Source organism: Sus scrofa, chromosome 7 (assembly GCF_000003025.6).
Source record: "Sus scrofa isolate TJ Tabasco breed Duroc chromosome 7, Sscrofa11.1, whole genome shotgun sequence".
In the NCBI taxonomy this organism is placed as follows: domain Eukaryota; kingdom Metazoa; phylum Chordata; class Mammalia; order Artiodactyla; family Suidae; genus Sus; species Sus scrofa.
Window position 1 is genome coordinate 64,796,967 of NC_010449.5, and position 23,113 is coordinate 64,820,079.

General features: G+C 40.8%; 1 protein-coding gene across 2 annotated transcripts in view; it reads right to left on the reverse strand.

Moving 5' to 3' along the window:
- The window catches only part of FAM177A1 (family with sequence similarity 177 member A1), a 19,812-nt gene extending 8,138 nt beyond the window's left edge, over positions 1 to 11,674 (reverse strand). The window contains exons 1-3 of one of the 2 annotated variants that reach the window (XM_005656298.3): positions 11,482 to 11,674; positions 11,261 to 11,384; positions 4,807 to 4,980 (exon numbers count right to left, since the gene is read on the reverse strand). In XM_005656298.3, the coding sequence (XP_005656355.1) occupies positions 4,807 to 4,980; positions 11,261 to 11,359 (273 nt within the window). In that variant the 5' untranslated portion in view covers positions 11,360 to 11,384; positions 11,482 to 11,674. The other variant, NM_001190218.1, reaches the window with a different exon arrangement.

Genomic DNA, 23,113 nt, shown 5'->3' on the forward strand with positions numbered 1-23,113 from the left:
CCACAACAGGAACTACTAAGTGAACTTTTAATGGTGGGAAAATAAGTAACCAATAAGTGGCAAGATGAGTTTTCCTGTTTCTTCAAGGATTAAAAAGGAGCCAGAGTATATAACCCAAGACAAGTTTAATATATATTTGGTAGACTGGAACCACTGGCAGAATGCAATCTACACTACACACTTGCATAATTAATCTTTGCATTATAATTTCAAAGAATACTTTTGTGAAGCTTGACACACGGTTTGTCTCTATGGATGAAACGGGTAATACAAGCATGCTTCATTATACCAATATTTTTGTTTATGAAAAGAAAACACAATATAGACCCTACAAGCAATCAAATACATCAGTTATTGGGGAGTTCCTATTGTGGCTCAGCACTAATTAAACTGACCAGTATCCATGAGGATACAGGTTCGATCCCTGGCCTCACTCAGTGGGTTAAGGATCCGGCATTGCAGTGAGCTGTGGTGTAGGTCGCAGATGCAGCTTGGATCCAGTGTTGCTGTGGCTGTGGTGTAGGCTGGCAGCTGTAGCTCCAGTTAGAACCTTAGCCTGGGAAATTCTATATGCCACAGGTGCAGCCCTAAAAAGACAAAAAAAGAGAAAAAGAATATCTGTAAGACTGAAAACTATAGACACTGGAAACAACTCTTTCTTTTGTGTTGTTGAAATAAAAGTAGCTTTCTTTTCTGATATCTAAAGCTGATGAGGTTGCCAATTTCAGTGTTACTTTCTTTCTCCTGGTCCAGGAAAATTTTTCACCTAAAGGTTTTCAAAGTCATTTTGAGTGTCCACTGTCTTATCAACTTCTCATGCAAATTACCTTAAAAATAAAGTTGCATATTTTAAATATTTTTTTAAAAAGGAATATCTGTAAGACTGGGCAGATAGGCTAAAGCAGAGAGGAGGAAATATACAACAGTCTTTTGATGAAAAATAAGTATACCAAAGATATCGAAAGATACAGATTCACAGATATAGAGAATAAACTACTGGTTACCAGTGGAAAGTGGGGAGGGGAAGAGGCAAGACACAGGTAGGGAATTTAGTTGCAAACTACTGTAAAGAAAATACAGAGTTCCTGCCATGGCTCAGTGGAAACGAATCTGACTAGTATCCATGAGGACGCAGTGCTCAGTGGGTTATCCCTGGCCTTGCTCAGTGGGTTAAGGATCTGGCATTGCCGTGAGCTATGGTGTAGGTCGCAGACGTGGCTCAGATCTGGTGTGGCTGTGGCTGTGGCTCTGGTAGGATGGCAGCTATATCTCCAACTGGACCCCTAGCCTGGGAACCTCCATATGCCATGAGTGCAGCCCTAAAAAGACAGAAAAAAAAAGGAAAAAGAAAATAAATGTTACAAGGATATATAGCACAACACAGGAAATATAGCCAATATTTTATAATCAACTATAAATGGAATATAACCTTTAAACATTGTGAGTCACTATGTTGTACACCTGAAATTTACATAACATTGTACATCAACTGTACCTCAATTTAAAAAAAAAAAAACAGGCAAGCTATCTGAATAGGCATTTCTCTATGGATGATGCACAAATGGCCCATAAACACATGAAAAGATGCTCAATATCACTGGCCATCAGGGAAATGCAAACAAAACCATAATGAGATTCCACTTCACACCTACTAGGATGGTCAGGATAAAAAAGGTAATAACCTGTGTTGATAAGGATACAGAGAAATGAGAACCTTCATACAGCACTGACAGAAATTTTAAATGGTACAGCCACTTTGGAAAACAGTTTTTTGAAGTTCTTCAAATGATTAAATTCAAGATTTCCCTGCCATCTGAAAGTAGAGCATTCCTATGAACTCTTGCATATATGAACTAAAATGGTGTAAAGCAAAGAAGCAATTACCTTGGGACACATATTGCTAACAGCTGAACAAAATAAATTGAGATAAAGCACAGATGTTCACAAATTTCAAAGCTAAGGCAGCCTGCTGCTGAGTGTAGTTCCCAAGGAAGGAGCTTCTAGTCACTTCTCTCACTGTTCAAGGTGCACGCTGCCTTTACAAGGGCTCATTGCACAACAAACTCTGGATGCTATTTTTGCTTTTCATCTTTTTTCATAAAAGCGCAAATCCTCTTTGGCTTTCTTTCAGTTAGCGAAAACAGGTACTAGTGTAGGTTTTCCGTAAAAGTGAAGTGGTGTAGAGCAAACTTTCAAAAAGCAGAGGCTATGGGTATAGAGTTACCATGTGATCCAGCAATTCTACTCGAAGGTGCATACAAGAAAAATGAAAACACACAACCACCAAAACACCTGTACACGAATGTTCACAGCTTAATTACTCATAATAGCCCAAAGGCCAGAAACAGCTCCATTGTCCTTGACCTGACAAACATGGTATATCAAAAAAAAGGGATGAAGTCCCACATGCTATAGCATGGATAAACCTTGAAAACATTATGCTAGGTAAAAGAAGTCAGTCACAAAAGATCACATATTATGAATTCGTTCGTATGTAATGTCTATACTAGGGAAATCTATAGACAGAAAATAGATAAGTGGTTGTCAGGGACTGGGGAGATGGAGGGTTCTGGATTTCTTTTCTTTTTTTTTTTTTTTTTGGTCTTTTTGCCATTTCTTGGGCCGCTCCCAAGGCACATGGAGGTTCCCAGGCTAGGGGTCGAATCGGAGCTATAGCCACCGGCCTTCGTCAGAGCCACAGCAACGCCAGATCCCAGCCGTGTCTGCAACCTACACCACAGCTCATGGCAACGCCGGATCCTCAACCCACTGAACAAGGCCAGGGACCGAACCTGCAACCCATGGTTCCTAGTCGGATTTGTTAACCACTGAGCCACGACGGGAACTCCAGGGTTCTGGATTTCTGAGGAGATACAAATGTACTAAAATTGTGTTAATGGCTGCATATATCAGTGAATATACTAAAAACCTCTGAACTGCAAATTTTATTTTTCATTTTATTTTTTGGCTATGCTGACAGCATGCATAAATTCCTGGGCCAGAGACTGAACTCACAACACAGTGACCCCAACCATAGCAGTGACAACACTGGATATTAACTACCAGGCCACTGGGGAACTCCTAAACTGCAAATTTAAAATTGGTGAATGGTATGCTATGTGAATTGCATCTCAATAAAGCTTTTTATTTATTTATTTATTTATATGTATTTATTTTTTATTTTTAGGGCTGCAGCTGCGGCATATGAAGGTTCCCAGGCTAGGGGTCCAATTGGAGCTACAACTGCCAGCCTAAGCCACAGTCACAGCAACACAAGCCTCATCTGTGACCTATACCACAGCTCACAGCAATGCCAGATCCTTAACCCACTGAGTGAGGCCAGGGATCAAATCCACAACCTCAAGGTTCCAAGTTGAATTTGTTTCCGCTGAGCCATGACAAGAACTCCTCAATAAATCTTTTTGAAAAAGAATTGCTGGGAGTTCCCTTCACGGCTCAGTGGTTAACAAACCCGACTAGGATCCATGAGGATGTGGCTTTGATCCCTAGCCTCTCTCAGTGGGTTAAGGATCCAGCATTGCCATGACCTGTGGTGTAGGTCGAAGACATGACTCAGATCCTGCATTGCTGTGGCTGTGGCGCAGGCCCGCAGCTGTAGCTCCAATTTAACCCCTAGCCTGGGAACTTCCATATGCCCCATAGGTGCAGCCCTAAAAAGCAAAAAGCAAAAAAAAAAAAAAAAAAAAAAAAAAAAAAAAGAAAGAAAGAAAAAATTGTTTAAATTGCCGAAAAAAAGAAAGGCTCTCCTGTGGTACAGGGGATTAAGGATCCAGCATGGTCACTGCAGTGGCTTGGGTCATTGCTGTGGTTCAGGTTTGATCCACGGCCTAGGAATTTCCACATGCCCCAGGAATTTCCACAGGCAAAAAATAAAATAAATAAAAAGAGTAAAGCTTTAGGAAAATAGTAAGGATGCATTTTTCTTCATGTGATGCCTTTATTAACAGTTTCTATGTAAACAGAGGACAACTTTTGAGACAAAGACTTTTTAAAACAGATATACATAAATTTATAGACAAATAAGAAACCCTTCAAAGTAATTTAAAAGAAAGGCGTTTATTTCAGCAATTCTTCCATTACATGAAACGCTTCTACAATATTCTGCATGCATACGGAACTGCCTTCAGAATATATTGCACAGTCCTTTGAATAGAAGAGAATCTGGATCTGATATTTTTACTATTTTTTTAGAACCAAGTCTGATGAAAAATTTGTAATAACATTTTAAAACCAAATCTAAATAATTCTCTATTCTGCTATGTGAACTATCAAAATGACTATTTAGAAGAGCAACACTCATTTTTAAAAAGAAAAGTACAGCCAGTCTTATAGTTTTACAGTCACATCTTTTATAATTTAGAAATGCTTAACTTAGCTGGTGAAGAATACAGACTTAGGCTCTGTACACTCATATCTTCTAAGCAAGTCTTGAGACAATATAAAAAAGAACCGACTGACAATTTCTAAGATTGGGGTGGAAACCACCATAGTGGTATAGTCTTTAATAAAGGGACTGGATTTCAAGCACTCTATTTAGAGAAACCTTAAAGAAACTATCCAGACTTACAAAGAACTTTGACACAAACTATTCAGACTACTGAAATACAAGATATATTTTCCATCCACACTGTGTAAAAATGCTGGTTTCTACCAAAATCATAACAGATAATTTTAAAACCAGAATATAGTATAAACCTCAAATGCTTCCTTCCATTCAATGTTTAAGGGAAACGAGTCAGTCAAAATAAAACACAGTGACAAAAAGATCATCAGTATCAAACCTACCGGATCAACAGTGGGTAAAACATCCTTCTTCTCCAGGCCATCGACCTCATCCTCATCTGTGCTGTATTCTTCCATTGTCTCACCACTGACGAAGTGGATGACTCTCCTTGGGACTTTCTTCTTTTTTCCTATGACTCCCAGTTCTACATTTTCAAAGCCTCTGTCATTACTCATCTAATGTCAATAATAAATTAAGGAAAGGAGAGTTTTGAGTGAGATGAACTTTCATACATATTAAAAAAAATTTTTGGTTGCTCTATTTTAGGGAATAAAGAAATATAAGCCGATCTTTAAATAGTTTTTTTAAATAAAATAGATCATACACACAAAAGCATATTAACAGCATAAATGAAGTTTAATGAGTAATAAAGCAAATCTCTGCATACCGAGGTTAAAAAAACAAAAAAAAATCTAACCAACTAAACTTTTTAGGTCAACAGCTAAGAAGTCAGGCACAACATTTCAAGTCATAGCAATTCCAAACTGTATAATGTGTGAAGACATGCTAGATGGACATTGATAATTTTAAAGAAGAATGCTAGTTAAGGAGGGATTCATGCGTAATATCAAAGGAAAATCATATAGATGCATACACATGTTAAGATGTATAAAATAAAATAACAGTTTGTATTAGGTAAACTGCTAAGTCTTTGGACTTGAGCTTAGCTATGGGTGAGCAAAACAAAACCAGTTCAGCTTAATTCTGAACCTCTCCTCTTTTCAAAACAAGACTCCCAAATTCAAATGCCTTTTAGGTCCAAGCAGTTACCAAAAATGAGTAAAGCTACAGATGAAGAGTAGATCTTTGGAGAAAGCATGCCCCAAATAAAGACATTAAAATTGAAAAAAAGTTAAAGCACACACACTGTGCAGGCCAGTGCACTCCTTTGTAAATCAAATCTGGAAAGTACGACATCAGTGTTCTATATCCAAACTTCCAGATTTTTTAGTCACTATGACAACTGAGTTTCCCTGATAGTAAAAAAGATTTTACAAATTTTAAAATTATAAAAGTCTATGGAATTCTAACTACATCTAAATGTCATTTCTAGGGAAATACTAATTTTACCTCATACATATAGCCAATGATCCAAACTCAGAGTAAAGGTATATTGTGGGAAAGGATGAAGAGCTTTTCCATATCATCTTGCCTCAAGTTTCAACTCCTAAGAAAACCTTTGCAACAGTGGTTACCCCTGGGGTTAGGTACAAAGATGGGGGAGGAGGTCACGGACAGGGGTAGCCAAGGAGGCTTTTTATTCTTTCTGTATTTTGTTGTTATTTATTTTCCTGATGAGAATATGTTCGTGTATTACTGGTACAATTTTAAAACTAAAACTAAGCAAAATGATATAGGACTATGGGATCTCTGTGATCAAAGTCCCTGCCAGTAGGATTCTCCAGGATAGTCCAGAGTGCAAAAATTTTGTCCTCTGTAAGGATTCTTACACTTGTAGATATGACCACATATCATTTAAACCCATGACTGCTGTTCAACCACTAAAAGGTTTCTTGAAATGCAATTGCAAAGATGAAATTGTACTGATAAGAATTGTGGACAAGAATTGCCCAATTAAGCAAGTATAAGTAACTTTTTTTTTTTTTTTTGTCTTTTGTCTTTTTAGGGCTGCACCCTTGGCATATGGAGGTTCCCAGGCTAGGGGTCAAATCAGAGCTGTAGCCACCCGCTTACACCACAGCCAAGCAACACCAGATCTGAGCCACATCTGCATCTTACACCACAGCTCGCAGCCACGTCAGATCCTTAACCCACTGAGTGGGGCCAGGAATCAAACCTGCATCCTCATGGATACTAGTCAGATTCGTTTCTGCTGAGCCACAATGGGGACTCCAAGTAACTTTATTTGTATGCATTGTTTCCTCTTAATCCTCTAAGGTCCTTCTTAGAAAAGACATCTGGTTCTTCTCTGTTCTCCACTTCCCAAAGGTAAATTTAGTCATTAGCCAGGATTTTAATCTAGGTATACCCAACCCAAAGAACACACATATTGTTCCAGGAGACACATGGACATCCCTGACAGAAACTTTAACTTCAGTATAGCAAACCGAGACCATGAAAACTTTGACAGCACGGGCTGATTAAACTGAAAAACTAAAAACAACAAACCACAATTCTCCCTAGCTTGTCTTGAGGTTTCAAACATACCCCAGCCTTTAATAATGGAGGATGAGGCCATTTGTTGTGTCCATAAATAAGATGGACAATAAACAGTCTACCTAGGTTACCTTTCTTCTATCTCCGGTCCCTAGGTATGGTAAGCCATTCCTACCCAATTTCATCTTTTCCCCTTGATATGAGGTTTGGTTTATGGTTGTCCTGACACCAGTGTCTCCTCTTGGACCATGACTTTTTGGATCTCTTTATAGGCAAGGGATTGTCGGAGGAGCTGGGTTATAGATCTCAAGTCATCATACTAACTAGATGTATCTGATGCCAAAGCAACAGTCCCAGTCAATGAACAGAGTTGAGACCATCCACAATATATCACCATGCCTTATTCCACCCCCACTCCATCCCCATCAGAGCCGAAGCAGCTTATCATTCTTCTTCTAGCCATCTTTCATTGGCTTAATTTTCTTTTCTAAGACACAGCATAGGAGAAGAGGTGCCTTTCATTGGCTTAACTGCTTTGTATTCCTTGGATATTTCTGATAAATAAAAACATTCTGGTTGGGTCATAGTAACTGGATAAAAAGTTATCTAACTCCATTAACTGAGTCTCGGCTCTATTTTGTCCTAAAGGGACAAAGAGGAAGGCTGAAACATGATTCATATTTTTCATTCTAATACCAAAGTTAAGCATAAACAGAACTTTGAGTAATATTCTCTATACATAATACGTAATTCAAAATGGCATTTTATTTGTTCTAGTCATCACATTTCACATGAGGATTTTTATTAAAGAGACTTTAAACACTTTCTTTTAAAAGTTTAATATTAATTTTTGATACATTAAAACCATAGTTTTAGGTGTATCATCTTAAGCAGAAGTGAATAAACTTTACCGATAAATGACAGTTAATAAATATTTTAGGCTTTGAGAACCATGTAATCTCTGTCACAACTACAGGACTCTGCAAAAGTAGCCATGGACAATATACAACAAATAGGCTATGTTCCAATAAAAGTTTATATAAATCAGTGGCTGGTAGGATCTGGCCCATAAGCTATAGTTTGTCAACCCCTCATCTTAAGGAACCAGACTGGCAAATTAAAAAAAAAAAATTATGAAAGAATCTATGCCATGTGATTCCAACCTCTACTTGGCAAGGAGGTGAGTAGGGGGGTTAATTATTTAAGGGAGGTACTGATGGGTAAAACAACCAGAAAATAATTTGATCAAAATTTCCAAAAATCATAAATGAAAGTTATTTCTCTGAATTTGCAAATGTTTCATTTTTACAGACAAACCAGTAAATTTGCAGGTAAGAAAATTTTCACTGTCAATTATACAAAGTCCATTTTAAAAAACTCCAAAGATCTGAGAAGACAATTTCCTAACACCAGGAAATTATGAGATGTAATGCCAATTAACATTTTATTACATTTTATGGTTAACTGTACTGTAAATCTGCTTATCTTGTTCCTTGGAACCTGATTTTAGCGGCAATTTTCCTTTTTTTTTTTTTTTGCCATATCTGAGGCATATGAAAGTTCCTAAGCCAGGGATCAAATCTGAGCCACAGCTGCAACCTATGCCACAGCTGCCAGATTCTTAACCCACTGCACCTGGCCAGGAGTCAAACCCATACCACCAGAGACAATGCCAGACCCTCAACCTGCTATACCACAGCGGGAACTCCCACAATTTTCTTTTTTACTTCCACAGCACCCAGAACTTTTTAAAAATTTGTATTACACTTGGAATTTATTCTGAGTAACCTTCCCCAAAAAGGTGGTTAGCAACATGGGAGTAGGCACAGTGTGTATCCTTCACTGCTGTACCCTTTAGCCTAAAGATCCTGGCATATCCTAAGTGCTTGGTAGCAGAAGTGCTAAATAAATAAATGAACAAATACTGAAATTTTAATTCCTTTAGTAATATTGAAGCTAAGATTCTGGTTAAAGGTCTAGTCGGAGAAGCTGCTGAATGGCCTCACTTGAGACCTAAATCTAAACACAGACCCAGGCTCCTATCTCTGTCTCCTTCCCTTCATGGCATTTGGGATTTCTCAGTTCTAACAACCCAACGAGGGAGTATAGGACAGCAGCCTCTCCTTCCACCCAAGTCTCCACCTCACTGGCCTCTTCCCCTCTTACTTTGGTCAAATCCCTAGACATAGACCTGGGGAGTCCCAGAAATGTTTCTGCTTCAGGAATGTGAATGAGAGAGCAAAAAAGGGATGTTAGAAAACTGCATAGTATGGACCCATCTGTGTAATAAGAAAGACTGTGTATGCATAGGAAATCCCAGAAAAGTACACAGAAACTTAGCACTTTGGGGGAATGTGAATGTGAAGAACAAGTGATGGGGGTATTCCTATGACTTTGTACTTTTGTTCTACAGTCTTCTTTAGGTTTGAGTATTTATTTTGTTTTGTTTTGTTTTAGCCAAGAATGTGAAAATAAGATCACAGCACTAAGCCCCAACAAAAAGACTCTCTTCAAACAACATTTATCTGATAAATTGGTACAGGTATGTATACTTTGCTATTAGAGAGATTCAGAGCTGAAGCAGTAATTAAAGTAATTACAGTAGCAGAAGCAAAATCAAATGGAAAACACATCAAGCACTTTGGACTTAAAGGCTCTGTTCAAGTATACCTGTCAACAACAGGTCTCAACTGAACATAACAAGTGGCTTCCTAAGCAATTAGCATTGCCCCAAATTCCTTCTTGCAGGTTACCTTTCCCCTTCTTTTTTCCTTCCTTTTAGGGCCTCACCTGCAGCATATGGAAGTTCCCAGGCTAGGGGTGGAATTGGAGCTACAGCTGCCGGCCTGCACCACAGCCACAGCAACTCAGGATCTGAGCCGAGTCTGTGACCTGTTGTGAACACCACAGTTCACAGCAACGCCGGGTCCTTAACCCACTGAGCAAGGCCAGGGATCAAACCTGCATCCTCATGGATACTAGTAGGGTTCGTTTCTTCTGAGCCACAATAGGAACTCCCCTTCCCCCTTCTTAAGTAGAAGAAAAAACAATTCCATATAAAGACTAGCATGTGAAAAAGGGTTTTGTTAACACAAACTAAATCTTATTTAAACTTTACTTACGTTTAGGCACCATTCTCTAGGAATCTAAGTTTGGGGGAGATGTCTTACTAACATTCAGGTAGTTAGTCTCAAAAATGAACCTACTGAAAAGCTTTGTTCTCACTGGAAGGTCAGAAGATTTCTACACAGAAGCAACTGGAGGTTTTTAACATCAAAATTGTATACTCCTGAGCTGGTTTCAGATAAAGCCATTTTTTCATTAGTTTTACTTGGCCGAAGATCCCACACTACTACTTCTGATTACCAAATCCAAAATAAAATAAGCCTCCAAACATAACATAACTCCCTAAACTTATGCTGTCCAATACAGTAACCAGCAGCCACATGTGGCTAATGCTCACTTGAAACGCGGCTAAAATAAACTGAGATGTGTTGAAATACACAAAGGATTTCAAAGACTAGAAAGCAGAGAGAATGTGAAATTTCTCATCGATAACTTTCATATTAAATTACATGTTGAAATGTTTTTTTGACAAATTGGGTTAAAATATAAAATTAATTTCAGTTCATATTAACTACATGTTGAAATGTTCTAATAAATTGGGTTACATAAAATTGAATATTAAAATTACGTTCACCGGTTTCTTTTTACTTTTTTAATGTGGCTACTAGAAAATGTACAATTTACAATGCGGCTGGCATTGTACGTCTATTGGAGAGCGCGGCTCTGAGCCATAGTTACCCTTCTGGTGAAATGGGGGTGAACGCCCGCCTCAAGCACAAGTTGTAAGGATTGGGGAGTGGGGGAGGAGCCTGTAAATGCACAGCACGTAGTTGCTATTAGCTAACCAAAGGGCAGATGTCAAGTCAGGCCCTCCCACAACGAGAGACTGAGAAATGATTTTAGCCAGCGTCACCTGGCTTCCAGCTAAAGGACAGCCTTTCGGGGACACGCCTTCTTTCTCTCGCTAGCAGACCTGAAGCTGCAACGTAACCCCTCTAAACACTAGGCCACCCCAGAGTCAGCGGGGCTGTCAGTGCAGGGGTTGCCAAGCAGCGATCCGACTGCAGAAACGTCTGCCCCTTCCCTCAAGCAGATGCTCGGAGCAGAGGCGGGGATACCGCGAAGAGGAGTCTCGAAACGCACCCCCGGCGGACGGCCTGCTACGAGGAAGGCCGGGCAGGCCAAAAGCTGCGGGTGGACGAGGCAGACAGGCGGCTGGGCTCTCCTGGCCTCAGCCTCAGCGTCGCGGCAACCCTGCGCAGCCCCACCTACCTGCCGAGACGATTCCCTGAACGCCGAGGCGGCCGCAGCTCCGGAGACACCCACTGCTTCTCCTCCCTCCTCCCGGTTCACTGGCTCCCGGTCCATCATTGTCGCCGCCGCAGGACTGCTGGCGCTGGCGAGATACAAGGTCACGGCCGATAAGCCCACTTCCATCCTCCGCCTCCCCTCCCAGGCGCCGTCCTAGCCCGCTGTCAGGAAGTAAAACTCACCCCTAGCGCCCGCCTCGCGCCGCGCCCGAGCTCACCACTGCGGGAGGGGCGGGGCGGCCTTGAGGTGGGGCCGGCCTGAGGGGCGGGGCCCACAGGCGCCCCGCCCCGCAGGCGCGACACAGGGGCTCTAACTGAGGGCTGTCTGAACCGCGCAACAAATGGCTCCTGCGGGGCGGGGCCTTCTGCAGTACCATATCCGGCCCGGCCCACGTCCGGAGCTTGCTGCCTGGCACCACCAGTGACGTCATAGCTCGTACCTGAACCTAGAGGCCAGGCTTTGGGATTTCCGCGCAGCCACTCATCAGATGCATCCTGGGCAGTCACCTCCCAGGCCTTGGCTTCTGCACTCATGAGAACAGCTGCGTAGGGTGCTTCAAAGGCTTGTGATGAGATGTGGTTGCTGAAAAAAATTTTTTCTTTTTGCACTCGAAAATCTTTTTTTATTATAGTGTAGTTGACTTACAATGTTGTGCCAATTTCTGCTTACAGCAAAGTGACCCAAACATATCTTTGAAAAAAAAAAATTTAATAAACGGCTCATGCTAAGTTTTCCATTTCTTACATGGATGATAGTCTAGCCAAAATACCTTGAAATAAGAACCCCAGGAGTTCCCATCGTGGCTCAATGGTTAAGAATCCCATTAGGAACCATGACGTTGTGGGTTTGATCCCTGGCCTTGCTCAGTGGGTTAAGGATCCGGCGTTGCCATGAGCTGTGGTGTAGGTTGCAGACGCGGGTTGGATCTGGGGCTGCTGTGGCGCCGGCATAGGCCAGCAGCTACAGCTCCGATTAGACCCCTAGCCTGGGAACCTCCATATGCCGCGGGAGCGGCCCTAAAAAGACAAAAAAAGAAAGAAACTCAAAGGCGAATTTGGTTTACCTTTGTCTGAAGTACTTAAGTATATGTCACTCTAGAAAAAATTAAGTGAGACCTGAAGGAGAACAAAGAGTAGCAGCAAACTTCTGTGTTAACGAATGTGAGGAATGATGTATTATCTATTTAGGGGGTTTTGTGTGTAAGAAGGAACATTTCAGACTTTTCCAATTTTTTCCCAATGTTCAACCAAATTAAAAAGCCATGATTGGAGTTCCCGTCGTGGCGCAGTGGTTAATGAATCCGACTAGGAACCACGAGGTTGGGGGTTGGATCCCTGCCCTTGCTCAGTGGGTTAACGATCCGGCGTTGCCGTGAGCTGTGGTGTAGGTTGCAGATGCGGCTCGGATCCAGCGTTGCTGTGGCTCTGACGTAGGCCGGTGGCTGCAGCTACGATTCAACCCCTAGCCTGAGAACCTCCATATGCAGTGGGAGCGGCCCAAGAAATGGCAAAAAGACAAAAAAAATAAAATAAAAATAAAAATAAAATAAAAATAAAAAACTAGTTGGGCGTTTATTGTAGTTTTAGTATGAGAGTTTTCACACAATTTTCACTAGTTGCAGAGGTCGAAAGTCAAATACATCATTTTGGCCATGGAGAAGGAGCTTCATTTGATACTTTAAATTCCATTTTCATGCCAAAGTTGATAAATTCTCCCCAAGGTTATGGCCTAGAATATCTTCTATTCAGCATGGCACCAGCAGGACCAAGACCCCTACAACCTTAACTATTCCTTTCTCTCCTGTGCAAAAGTTCTTTTTCCTTACTCTCTGCTTAATATTTTTGTATACTTTCTATCCTGCATCTAACTATGACAACCTAAAAACCAAACCAAAAACCTTAAAAACAAAAAGTTATTTGAAAGCCATCTATATTTTTTAAATTGTGTGGAAATTCTTAGTCTATATTCTGGTAATAAAATCAAATTAGTGTGTTGCTAATGCACACAAATTTTAGTAACATGATCTGGTGCTGTTTGCTGGCATTAGCAAGGGATTGAGACAATCCAAAACAGCAAAAACAAACTCTGTAATAAATTGAAAAGAAAAATAAAGAACCAATTGTTAAAGGCTTCATGAATTGGCTTTCATAAATAAAATGGCTCTACATTACATGTGCTCAAAATCCCTTTCCTCTTACTGGCAAGAAGGGTAATCAACAGCTTTTATCATTAAAAATTAGTGGAATGTTTATAAATGCATGATTTTATTTTGCAAATTGGCAATTAAACATCAAATTTCAACTTTCACTGCTGAAGCAGAACTTATTTTCATGGTTTATGAGTACATTTCTCAGTTTACTGAAAATTCAAAATCCAAGTCATGGAGTTCCCATTGTGGCTCAACGGATAACAAACCCGACTAGGATCCAAGAGGATGCAGGTTCGATCCCTGACCTTGCTCAGTGGGTTAAGGATCTGGCGTTGCCTTGAGCTGTGGTGTGGATTGCAAACGCAGCTTGGAACTGGTGTTGCTGTGGCTATGGTGTAGGCTGAAGTAGCTGTAGCTCTGATTCTACCTCTAGCCTGAGAACCTCCATATGCCGCAGGTGGGGCCTTAAAAAAAAAAGCAAGATGCAAGTCACATTCCAACATGAACCAGAAGTATTTCCTAGGAAGTTATTTTTTAACACAAATATGCAATTAAAGAGGCAGTCTATTGAGAGTTCCTGTCGTAGCTCAGCAGAAAAGAATCTGACTAGTAAACATGAGGACTCAATTCTAACCCTGGCCTTGCTCAGTGGATTAAGGATCCGGTGTTGCCATGAGCTGTGGTGTAGGTAGCAGATGCAGCTCAGATCCCGAGTTGCTGTGGCTATGGCATAGGCCCGCAGCTACAGCTCCAATTCAACCCTTAGCCTGGATGCCTCCATATGCCATGGGTACAACCCTCAAAAGACCAAAAAAAAAAAAAAAAGAGAGAGAGTGGTCTTTTGCAAGCGAACAACTATAGCAACAGAAAAACAGAGAGGGAGTTCCCGTCGTGGCGCACTGGTTAACGAATCCGACTAGGAACCATGAGGTTGCGGGTTCGGTCCCTGCCCTTGCTCAGTGGGTTAACGATCCGGCGTTGCTGTGAGCTGTGGTGTAGGTTGCAGATGCGGCTCGGATCCCGAGTTGCTGTGGCTCTGGCGTAGGCCAGTGGCTACAGCTCCGATTAGACCCCTAGCCTGGGAACCTCCATATGCCGCGGGAGCGGCCCAAGAAATAGCAACAACAACAACAGACAAAAAAAGACAAAAAAAAAAAAAAAAAAAAAAAAAAAGAAAAACAGAGAGATTCTAGTGGTTTTATTTTAGGCATCGACATTTTTGTAATTATTTCCAGACTGTCATAGATCAACTAAAAGTGGACAACAAAGCATCACCCCAAATCTTCCACTTGGTAGTATAAGTTGTATTATATCACTATGACAAAAACTAAATTCAGGTATTACTAATAATTTACCTGAAAACATAACTCATCTAAATTTAGCATTTAATGATGCCTATAGAGCTAAAAAGGTAAATTTAGATCTACCTATCTCTATGAAAGGCTGGGAAAGCAAAGCTGTCAACTGTCAGCTGCCAACTATACCTACAGTACACCCTAAAAAAAATTCAGGGTGAACAATAGGATCAGGTATTCCATGCTTTGGAAAAATATGTAAAACAGGCCCTTAAGTAGTTAATATATTTCAGGAATAATTTTTTTATGAACTTGGATTCTTGCATCTTTCCATACTAGAAAATCACTAAAATCAGAGAATCCCCACTGTGGCACAGTGGGTTAATGATCTGGCATTGCTGCAGCTGTGGTATAGGTCATGGCTGTGGCTTGGAGTCAGTCCCTGGCCTGAGGACTTCTATATGACATGGATGTGGAAAAAAAATCACCAAAATTATTAACTGAGATAATCTGTTCCTCATGACTATCAGAGATCTTCTGAGATGTATGCTTTTTTGTTATTGTTGTCTTGTGTTTTGTTTTGTTTGCTTTTTAGGGCCATACCTGCAGCTTATGGAAGTTCCTAGACTAGGGGTCGAATTGGAGCTGTAGCCACCGGCCTACAACACACTGGAACTGAGCCATATCTGCAACCTACACCACAGCTCATGGCCACACTGGATCCTTAACCCACTGAGTGAGGCCAGGGATCGAACCTGGGTCTTCATGGATACCAGTCAGATTTGTTTCTGCTGAACCACGGGAACTCCATCCCCAAATATTTTGAGGTTCCTGCACCAGCCAGGAAGTTACCTTCCTTATTCACCTGGTAAGGAACTCTGTAAGTAAGGCATCAGGCAATTTCATTTTTTGTTTTTAAGGTGATCTATGGCTCCATAAAGTCAATCAGAATTGCTTAAAGCTATCTGGTTGTATCTGATTCTATATATATAGGTATTCTCATATATGACAGTACAAAGTCATGGTACTATAATCAATGTCTCCAATTGTGTCCTATGATAAGAAGAGATTTTTATTGAACTTATGCCCAAACCACATTGCCATGAAAATAAGAATACTCACTAGAAGTTTCTAAATTCTGGAGGTAGAGTGAAAAAATAAGTGTTTCAATTTTCCTTACAAAGTATAATTTACCAAATTGCTGTTGTTAAGTCACAGCTAGCATAAGGGCAAAAGTTTCCTTATACATGGAAAACATAGATTAAAAGCCATAATAGGAGCTTCCGTCATGGCACAGCGGAAACGAATCCGACTAGGAACCATGACATTGTAGATTTGATTCCTGGCCTCGCTCAGTGGGTTAAGGATCCAGTGTTGCCGTGAGCTGTGGGTAGGTCGCAGATGTGGCTTGGATCCTGTGTTGCTGTGGCTGTTGTGTAGGCCAGCAGATACGGTTCCAATTAGACTCCTAGCCTGGGAACCTCCATATGCTGCTAGTGTGGCCCTAAAAAGGACCAAAAAATAAATAGATAAATAAATAAATAAATAAATATAAAATCCAGTAATATTTCATACAAAAAAATCATACTTGTTGATCTTGATCTGTTAACAGTTTATGAACCCATTAGTTTTTCCTTTAGGATTCTTTAATTTCTTACCTAGTTCAGTGGTATGATCTGAAAGTTATCAGAAACTTATCCTTTTTATGAATCCTCTTGAGCTGAAGACCTGATTACAGTGCAACTGTCAAAGAAATTTAGTTATTTTTGTGACATATAATATTAGAATAATAACTAGAATTATGACTGATAACATTATGTCAGGACACATTCAAGTTTTAGAAATTTCATATAATTTCCAGAACATTGGTATGAATGACATTTACCCGTACAAGATAAACTAAGAAGTTTTACCACCACTCATTTGACAATGCTCCCCATGTAATTTAATGTACCAAAAACACCAATTTTTATTATGCAGTGGCTAATGACTTAATCCTTGTAGAATTGGATGGTAGGCAAAAGTCTTTGTGGTGCACACATATACTTTCTGAAATCTATTCTCAGAGATAACCATTTGTAAACTTTAAGGCACTGTGATTAAGAAACAAATGCAAATACCAAGCAAACTTGTTTTATTTGATGCTTTGTGAACACATTTGTTTTAATTGAAATTTGGTCAGTTTTCTGGTCATGAGAATATACTATTGGTATTCAACTACCAGAATTTTTTCATATGGTAGTAAACATAAAACATTAATTTCTTTGTACACTATGCCTAAATGCAGTAATCTCAGTGTTGAAGAGAGGTGCATTTTCATCTGAGGTCTTTGGAACCCTAGGAGTATTCTTTTTTTTTTTTTTTAATTGGATATAGCAAGAAAGATGTATTAAGGCATCCAAAGTGGATGGGCTGAGCTCAAGATGGCACCAGCAGGAAGTCTTCTGATAATAATGTAAAACACAAGTGTAAAGATAGAATAAGGACCAATACAAGTAGGGATGACTTTTCTCTCAGGGCAAGATCCTCCATTGTTTTGTTTAACATGTGAAAGCTACAATGGCAGGAATGACCACGGTGTGCTCCTTAGACCTCCATTCTCACAGCACATGTTGAACTTTTGCTGAACTCTCTAAAACTGCAGATTATTTGTTGATTTGCCAAAAGGAAAAAACAATGCTGAGGGGAGTTCCTATGTGGCTCAGTGGTTAATGAATCTGACTAGGAACCATGAGGTTGTGAGTTGGATCCCTGGCCTTGCTCAGTGGGGGTTGAGGATCTGGTGTTGCCGTGAGCTGTGGTGTAGGTTGCAGATGCAGCTCAGATCCTGCGTTGCTGTGGCTCTGGTGTATGCCAACAGCTACAGTTCTGATTAGACTCCGCCTGGGCACCTCCATATGCTGCAGAAGCTGCACTAGAAATGGCAAAAAGACAAAAAAAACAAACAAACAAAAAAAAAACAATGCTGAGAAGTGGACTCATTCTGGACCAAGGAAAGCATAGCTTCTCTAGTAATGGATGAGATGTGCTCAATAACCCAAATGTAGGTGTAGAACAAACACACTCCCCAATCCAAATTCTTGGTAAACAACTTGTTGATGCCTGCATGAACTTCCTTTTTCACAATAAAATCCCTACACATTTTCTTCCAGTGGGTCACTATTCTGAGTTCCTCTGGAATCTGTGATCCCTTGGTTACAATAAACTGACCCCAAAAAAGCTGACTTTTAACATCTTGTGCTTCTCACATTTAACATTTTTTGTTGTTGGAGATGTGGGATCTGAAGCCATCTTCTGCTCACTTTCCAAGCTGCCAAGGTATCTCTGTGAGCATCTTTTGCTCTCGCCTCCCTAGCAGCCCCAGGTCGAGGCAGTAAGTCCTCTTGGTCCCAACCTCCCTCCTTCATTGAGATTCAGGCCTTTATTCTGGCTGTCTTTTGTTTCATTGATCACTTAAGGGCTTGCTCCCTTGTGGTGCATGCACTATAATGGGGACACGCACAGTCTAAGACTCTTATGGGGGATTCTCCCAAGTCTGGCTTTCCTGCTGGGCACGTGTACAAAAAGCATGGCGCCACCTTTGGGCTTACCTAGGTACATGCCAGTGGTATACCAGAGGTAACATAAAATTGCCCTGGACACAATGAGAAAATGTGAAATTTCAAAATTGGTGATTTTGCACACACAATTAGAAAGTGAAGGGTCTAAAACGAAGCTAATAGAGTGGGAAGACTATTTCAGTTGGTATACTGAGGCCTCCCAAAGAGCTCATGAGACTCAAGTTTCATGAGTCTAAAACTGCTTCACTTCAGGATGCTGTTTCCAAGCTTACTGCCTCAAATAAGGATCTATGCTCTCATCTCAATACTCAGGAAAAGCTCACAAGGCCTCTTCCTTCTCTTCTCCTTCAGCTCAGACCTTGCTGAGCTGCCATCTTATCCTTCTGATTCTTCCATTCCTCCTCCAAAATCTTTATCCCACCTATTATCCAGACTAAACCTTTCCTTTTGTCACTGCTTTGAACCCTGATGGCACTGGCTATCTCGTAGACTATACGCCTTGGTCGCTTACAGAACCAAGCTATAGCTAAGGAATTTCCTAAGGTCATCGAGGACCTCCTCCACTTTGCAGAGGAACTTAACCTTGTGATATAAATTTTTGACCAGGGTTCTCTCAGACTCATAATCAATTAACTACATCCTAGTTGGAAAAAGCCGAACTAGACACTGGCAAACCACTACTGCCTGGCTTCACCCTTAAGATGACATCTGTACACAATAAATCAGTCTGAGGCATGCTTCTCAGGTAACTCAACCTTCATGAAACAATTCCTCAAGCCTTTCCTCATCTCACTGACTGGAGGAAAATTCAACCTACTACACAAAGACTTGATGAAACTATTCATGATTATGACTCATGCCTACAGTGTTCCAGGAAAACTCCGGACTCCCTATTAGGGCAAACAATCTCAAATCCACTTAAATTCAGTCTTTGTTGGGGGACTGGAATGAGGAACTCAGACTGCTGATGAAATAAGCACAATAGAATTGGGAAACAATGGATACTCGGTGGATTTGGCTAATCAGCTGTCTAAAACAAACACACAGAGAAACAGAAGACCACTAAAATCATGAATTTGTAGCTGCAGCATCTGACCACTGCCACTCAGGAGCCACCTCAACAGAAAGACCAAAATTCCCACCAGGGCTCCTTCCAAGGCCAGGTCCCTGCCACTCTCTTATGCAGCCTGGCCACTGGAAGAATTGCCCAAAGTTAAAAAGAAAGCCCTATTTGCAGCTTAAAGCCCATCACTCTGACCCTTTTCATGAACTTTCTGAGAAGTTTGAGAAGCATCTCCCTTTTGTAGACCCTCATGAATAGGGATGCTCTGAGGAAAGTATTGAGGTCTTCCCAGTACTCCCACTAGCACCATTGGAAGAACTGGACCTTTTTATAGGAGCTGAGGCTATTATCACTCTTATAGACACAGAAATAAATTTGTCTGTCTTGAATGCCACCAGCCTCAAGGCCCCCTTCCTCAGTAATGGTCTAAATGGTGTGAGTTTCCAACATGGTTATGAAGATGAACAAGTCAGCCCCTTTGCCTTTTGAAATAGGTTCTTTTTGGGGAACTCATCAGTTTCTTCCTGCTCCTTCTGTCCCTTTTGGGCCAAGAGCTCCTGGAAAAAACTATAAGCTAATATTTCCTTTTCCCTAAAAGAGGAAATACAATTTCTTCACTCTTCAAAGTCTACTTCCAACCCAGTCCTAATACTGAGATTCCCCTCCTTGCTTCTGTCTTTTCAATGTCTAATCACAAGGATTTGTTAGCTTCTGTTCCTTCTACCTTATGATCTACTTCTTCAAACAACACAGAATGCATTCATTAGGTGCCATCAATTAAGATCCAGATATATCCTAATAAAATTTTGCCTCACCTCAGACAACACCCTCTTAAGACCTGAGGCCCTAGAAGGAATTCATCCCATTGTCAAGGCACACCTCCAGAAAGAGGTCACGAGCCCATGCACCAGTCCCTTTCGTACACCAATCCTTCCCTTAGGCAAGCCTCGTGGTCAAGTTTGGTATTTTGTTCAAGATCTCTAAGCTATAACAATATAGTCATACTAGGTCACCCTGTGGTCCCCAGCCTTCAGATCACCCTCAGTTTAATACCTTTGAGTACAGGCTTCTTTACAGTCACAGATATATATATATAGTGCTTTCTTCAACATTCCTGTCCATCCAGATAGTCAGTACCTGTTGATAATATACTTAGACCATTATGCCTCAGGGCTACACATAAAGCCATGCTTATTTTTCAGATATTGAGACAAAACTTGACCAATGTGAATTTTGCCCATAACTCTACTTTACTTCAGTATATTGACCTTTTTTGTTATGCTCCCCTACTGAGGACAGCCTATACTTCCTCACTCAACTAGCATGAAAAGGACATAAAGTCTCAAATGACATGCTCCAATTTGTTCCAACCCAAGAAAGATATTTGAGTCATTTGCTTACTCTTCAAGGGTAACACGGGGTCCTACATACATCCAGGGCATATGTCAATTTCCCCCTTCCTGCCACCGAGTGCCAACTGAGATGCTTTCTTGGGTTAACAGGCTATCGCAGACTTGGGTTCCTAATTTATTCTTATATGTACAACCCCCTTTTCCCTTCTAATGGACAAGAGGCCTGATTCCCTTGTTTGGAACAAGGAGGCTGAATCAGCCTTGCAAACATTAAACACTCAGTTGGTGATAGCCCTGCTTTAGGGCACCCTAATTATTCTCTTCCCTGCAATTTGTTCTTAAAGTTAGCAGAAAACACCCTTGGCTCATTCAGCCCCAGGGGGGCAAACGCAGACCTATTGGCTTTGTAGCAACACTTGAACCCTATAGATTGAGATATTCTTCCTTGCTTCCAAGCAGTAGTAGCTACCACTGCCCTTCTATAGGCTACAGAAGAGACAGTTATAGAGTCTCCTTTTCTCCCCCTCATTCTACTGAGGCACAATTGAACTCACATCACATACAACACTTATCTGCTAGCCGACTGACATCCTATGAACTGTTGCTCTCCTTTCCAAATGTCACTTTGTCTCATTGTAACTCCCTAAATCCTGCTACCCCTTTATGATCACCAACAGGTAAGTCTTCATAAAATTGTATAACCGCAACTGATCTTATGATTAGTCTGCATCTAGACTGTAAGAAAAGCCTTTAGACACCCTTGACATTCCTTGGTTTACCTACGAAATGATGTTGGACAACTGAAAGCTGGAAACACTATCATTACTCCCTTCACTGTAATAGGAACCAATGCTCTGCCTCTCAGTTTCTGTAGCCCAACAGGCTGAACTATACACTTATTGCACTTTAATTTTGGCCTTTGGCAAACATGCTAACATACATTTATATAACATACATGCTAACACACACACACACACACACACTGAAACACTGATGGCAGGTATAGTTTTGAGATAGCTCATGATTTTGGAATGTTTTGGAAATAGGTTTCTTGAGCTCAGGAGGAAATAAAACTGAAAATGGCCCCTTTGTTAAGGCTTTGCTGGATGCAATCTTGCTGCATAATAGTGGCAATAATAAGTCACGGAGCATTGCAAAAACAACATTGAGGAAGGAAAGGGAAACTGACTGGCCAATAGAGCTGCTAAGGCTGCAGCATTACAAGATTCAGGCTCCATAAAGAAACTTCCTTCTATTGGTCACTCTGTTCACACCAAGTTAACTATGTACTACTTGGAAGGAATACCCAAGATTTAAAGGATATTATCAGAGATGGGCAATTGACTGCCACAGCTAAGGACAAGCAGAGGGGGGTCTCTGAAGGATGCGTATTTGATCAGCATTCTGGGCTTTGGTATGCCCTGCTCTTTCTGAAAGCACTCAAGAAACAACATTAAAATTAATACATGAGGAGTTCCCGTCATGGCTCAGCAGAAACAAATCTGACTAGTATCCATGAGGACGCAGGTTCGACCCCTGGCCTCGCTCAATGGGTTAAGGATCCAGTATTGCCGTGAGCTGTGTGGTTTAGGTTGCAGATGTGGCTGAGATCCCATGTTGCTGTGGCTGTGGCACAGGCCAGCAGCTACAGCTCCGATTTGACTGTAGCCTGGGAACCTCCATATGTCAGGAGTGTGACCATAAAAAAGACATAAAAATAAAATAAATTAAAAATTAAAAAATGAATACATGAAATGACTTATTAAGGAACTGAAAAAATGATAGCCTGGGAAGTAATACTTTTGGAAATGTCCCATAGTAGTGGCTAAATATGTTAAAGACAGATTTGCCCAAAGTATAACCCAGGAAAATTTATTCATATTCTCAAGGCCACTTTCCTTTATCTCCTGGTCCCTTCACTATCTGACAACTGGATTTTATCTAGCTGTCTCCCTCTCAAAAATACATTATGTTCTGGTAATGGTTTGTACATATTCTCGTTGGATAGAAGCATTTCCTTGAAGACACGTAGCTACCCTTGCAGTGGCCAAAATCCCTTTGGGATTCCTAAGTGAAAAAAATTACACATTTCATTGGACAAACTCTAAACACTGTAAATCTGGCCTTTACTACAGCATTTCCACTGTGCCCAGCATTCACAATTCTTTAATCTAGTGGAAGAACCAATGGTATCATCAAAACCCAACTGGCAAACTCTCTGAGGCCTCTGGTCTTCCTTGGTCTAAATTACTATTCATGGATCTATACCCTTTGGAAAACACAGGCTGTCACCACTTGAAACAATTACTAGAAGACCCATGATTCTCAACTCAGGACTATACAGGAAACTTCAAGTCAAGGAAGATCTTTTACATTATTGCCAAAGTCTCATCTT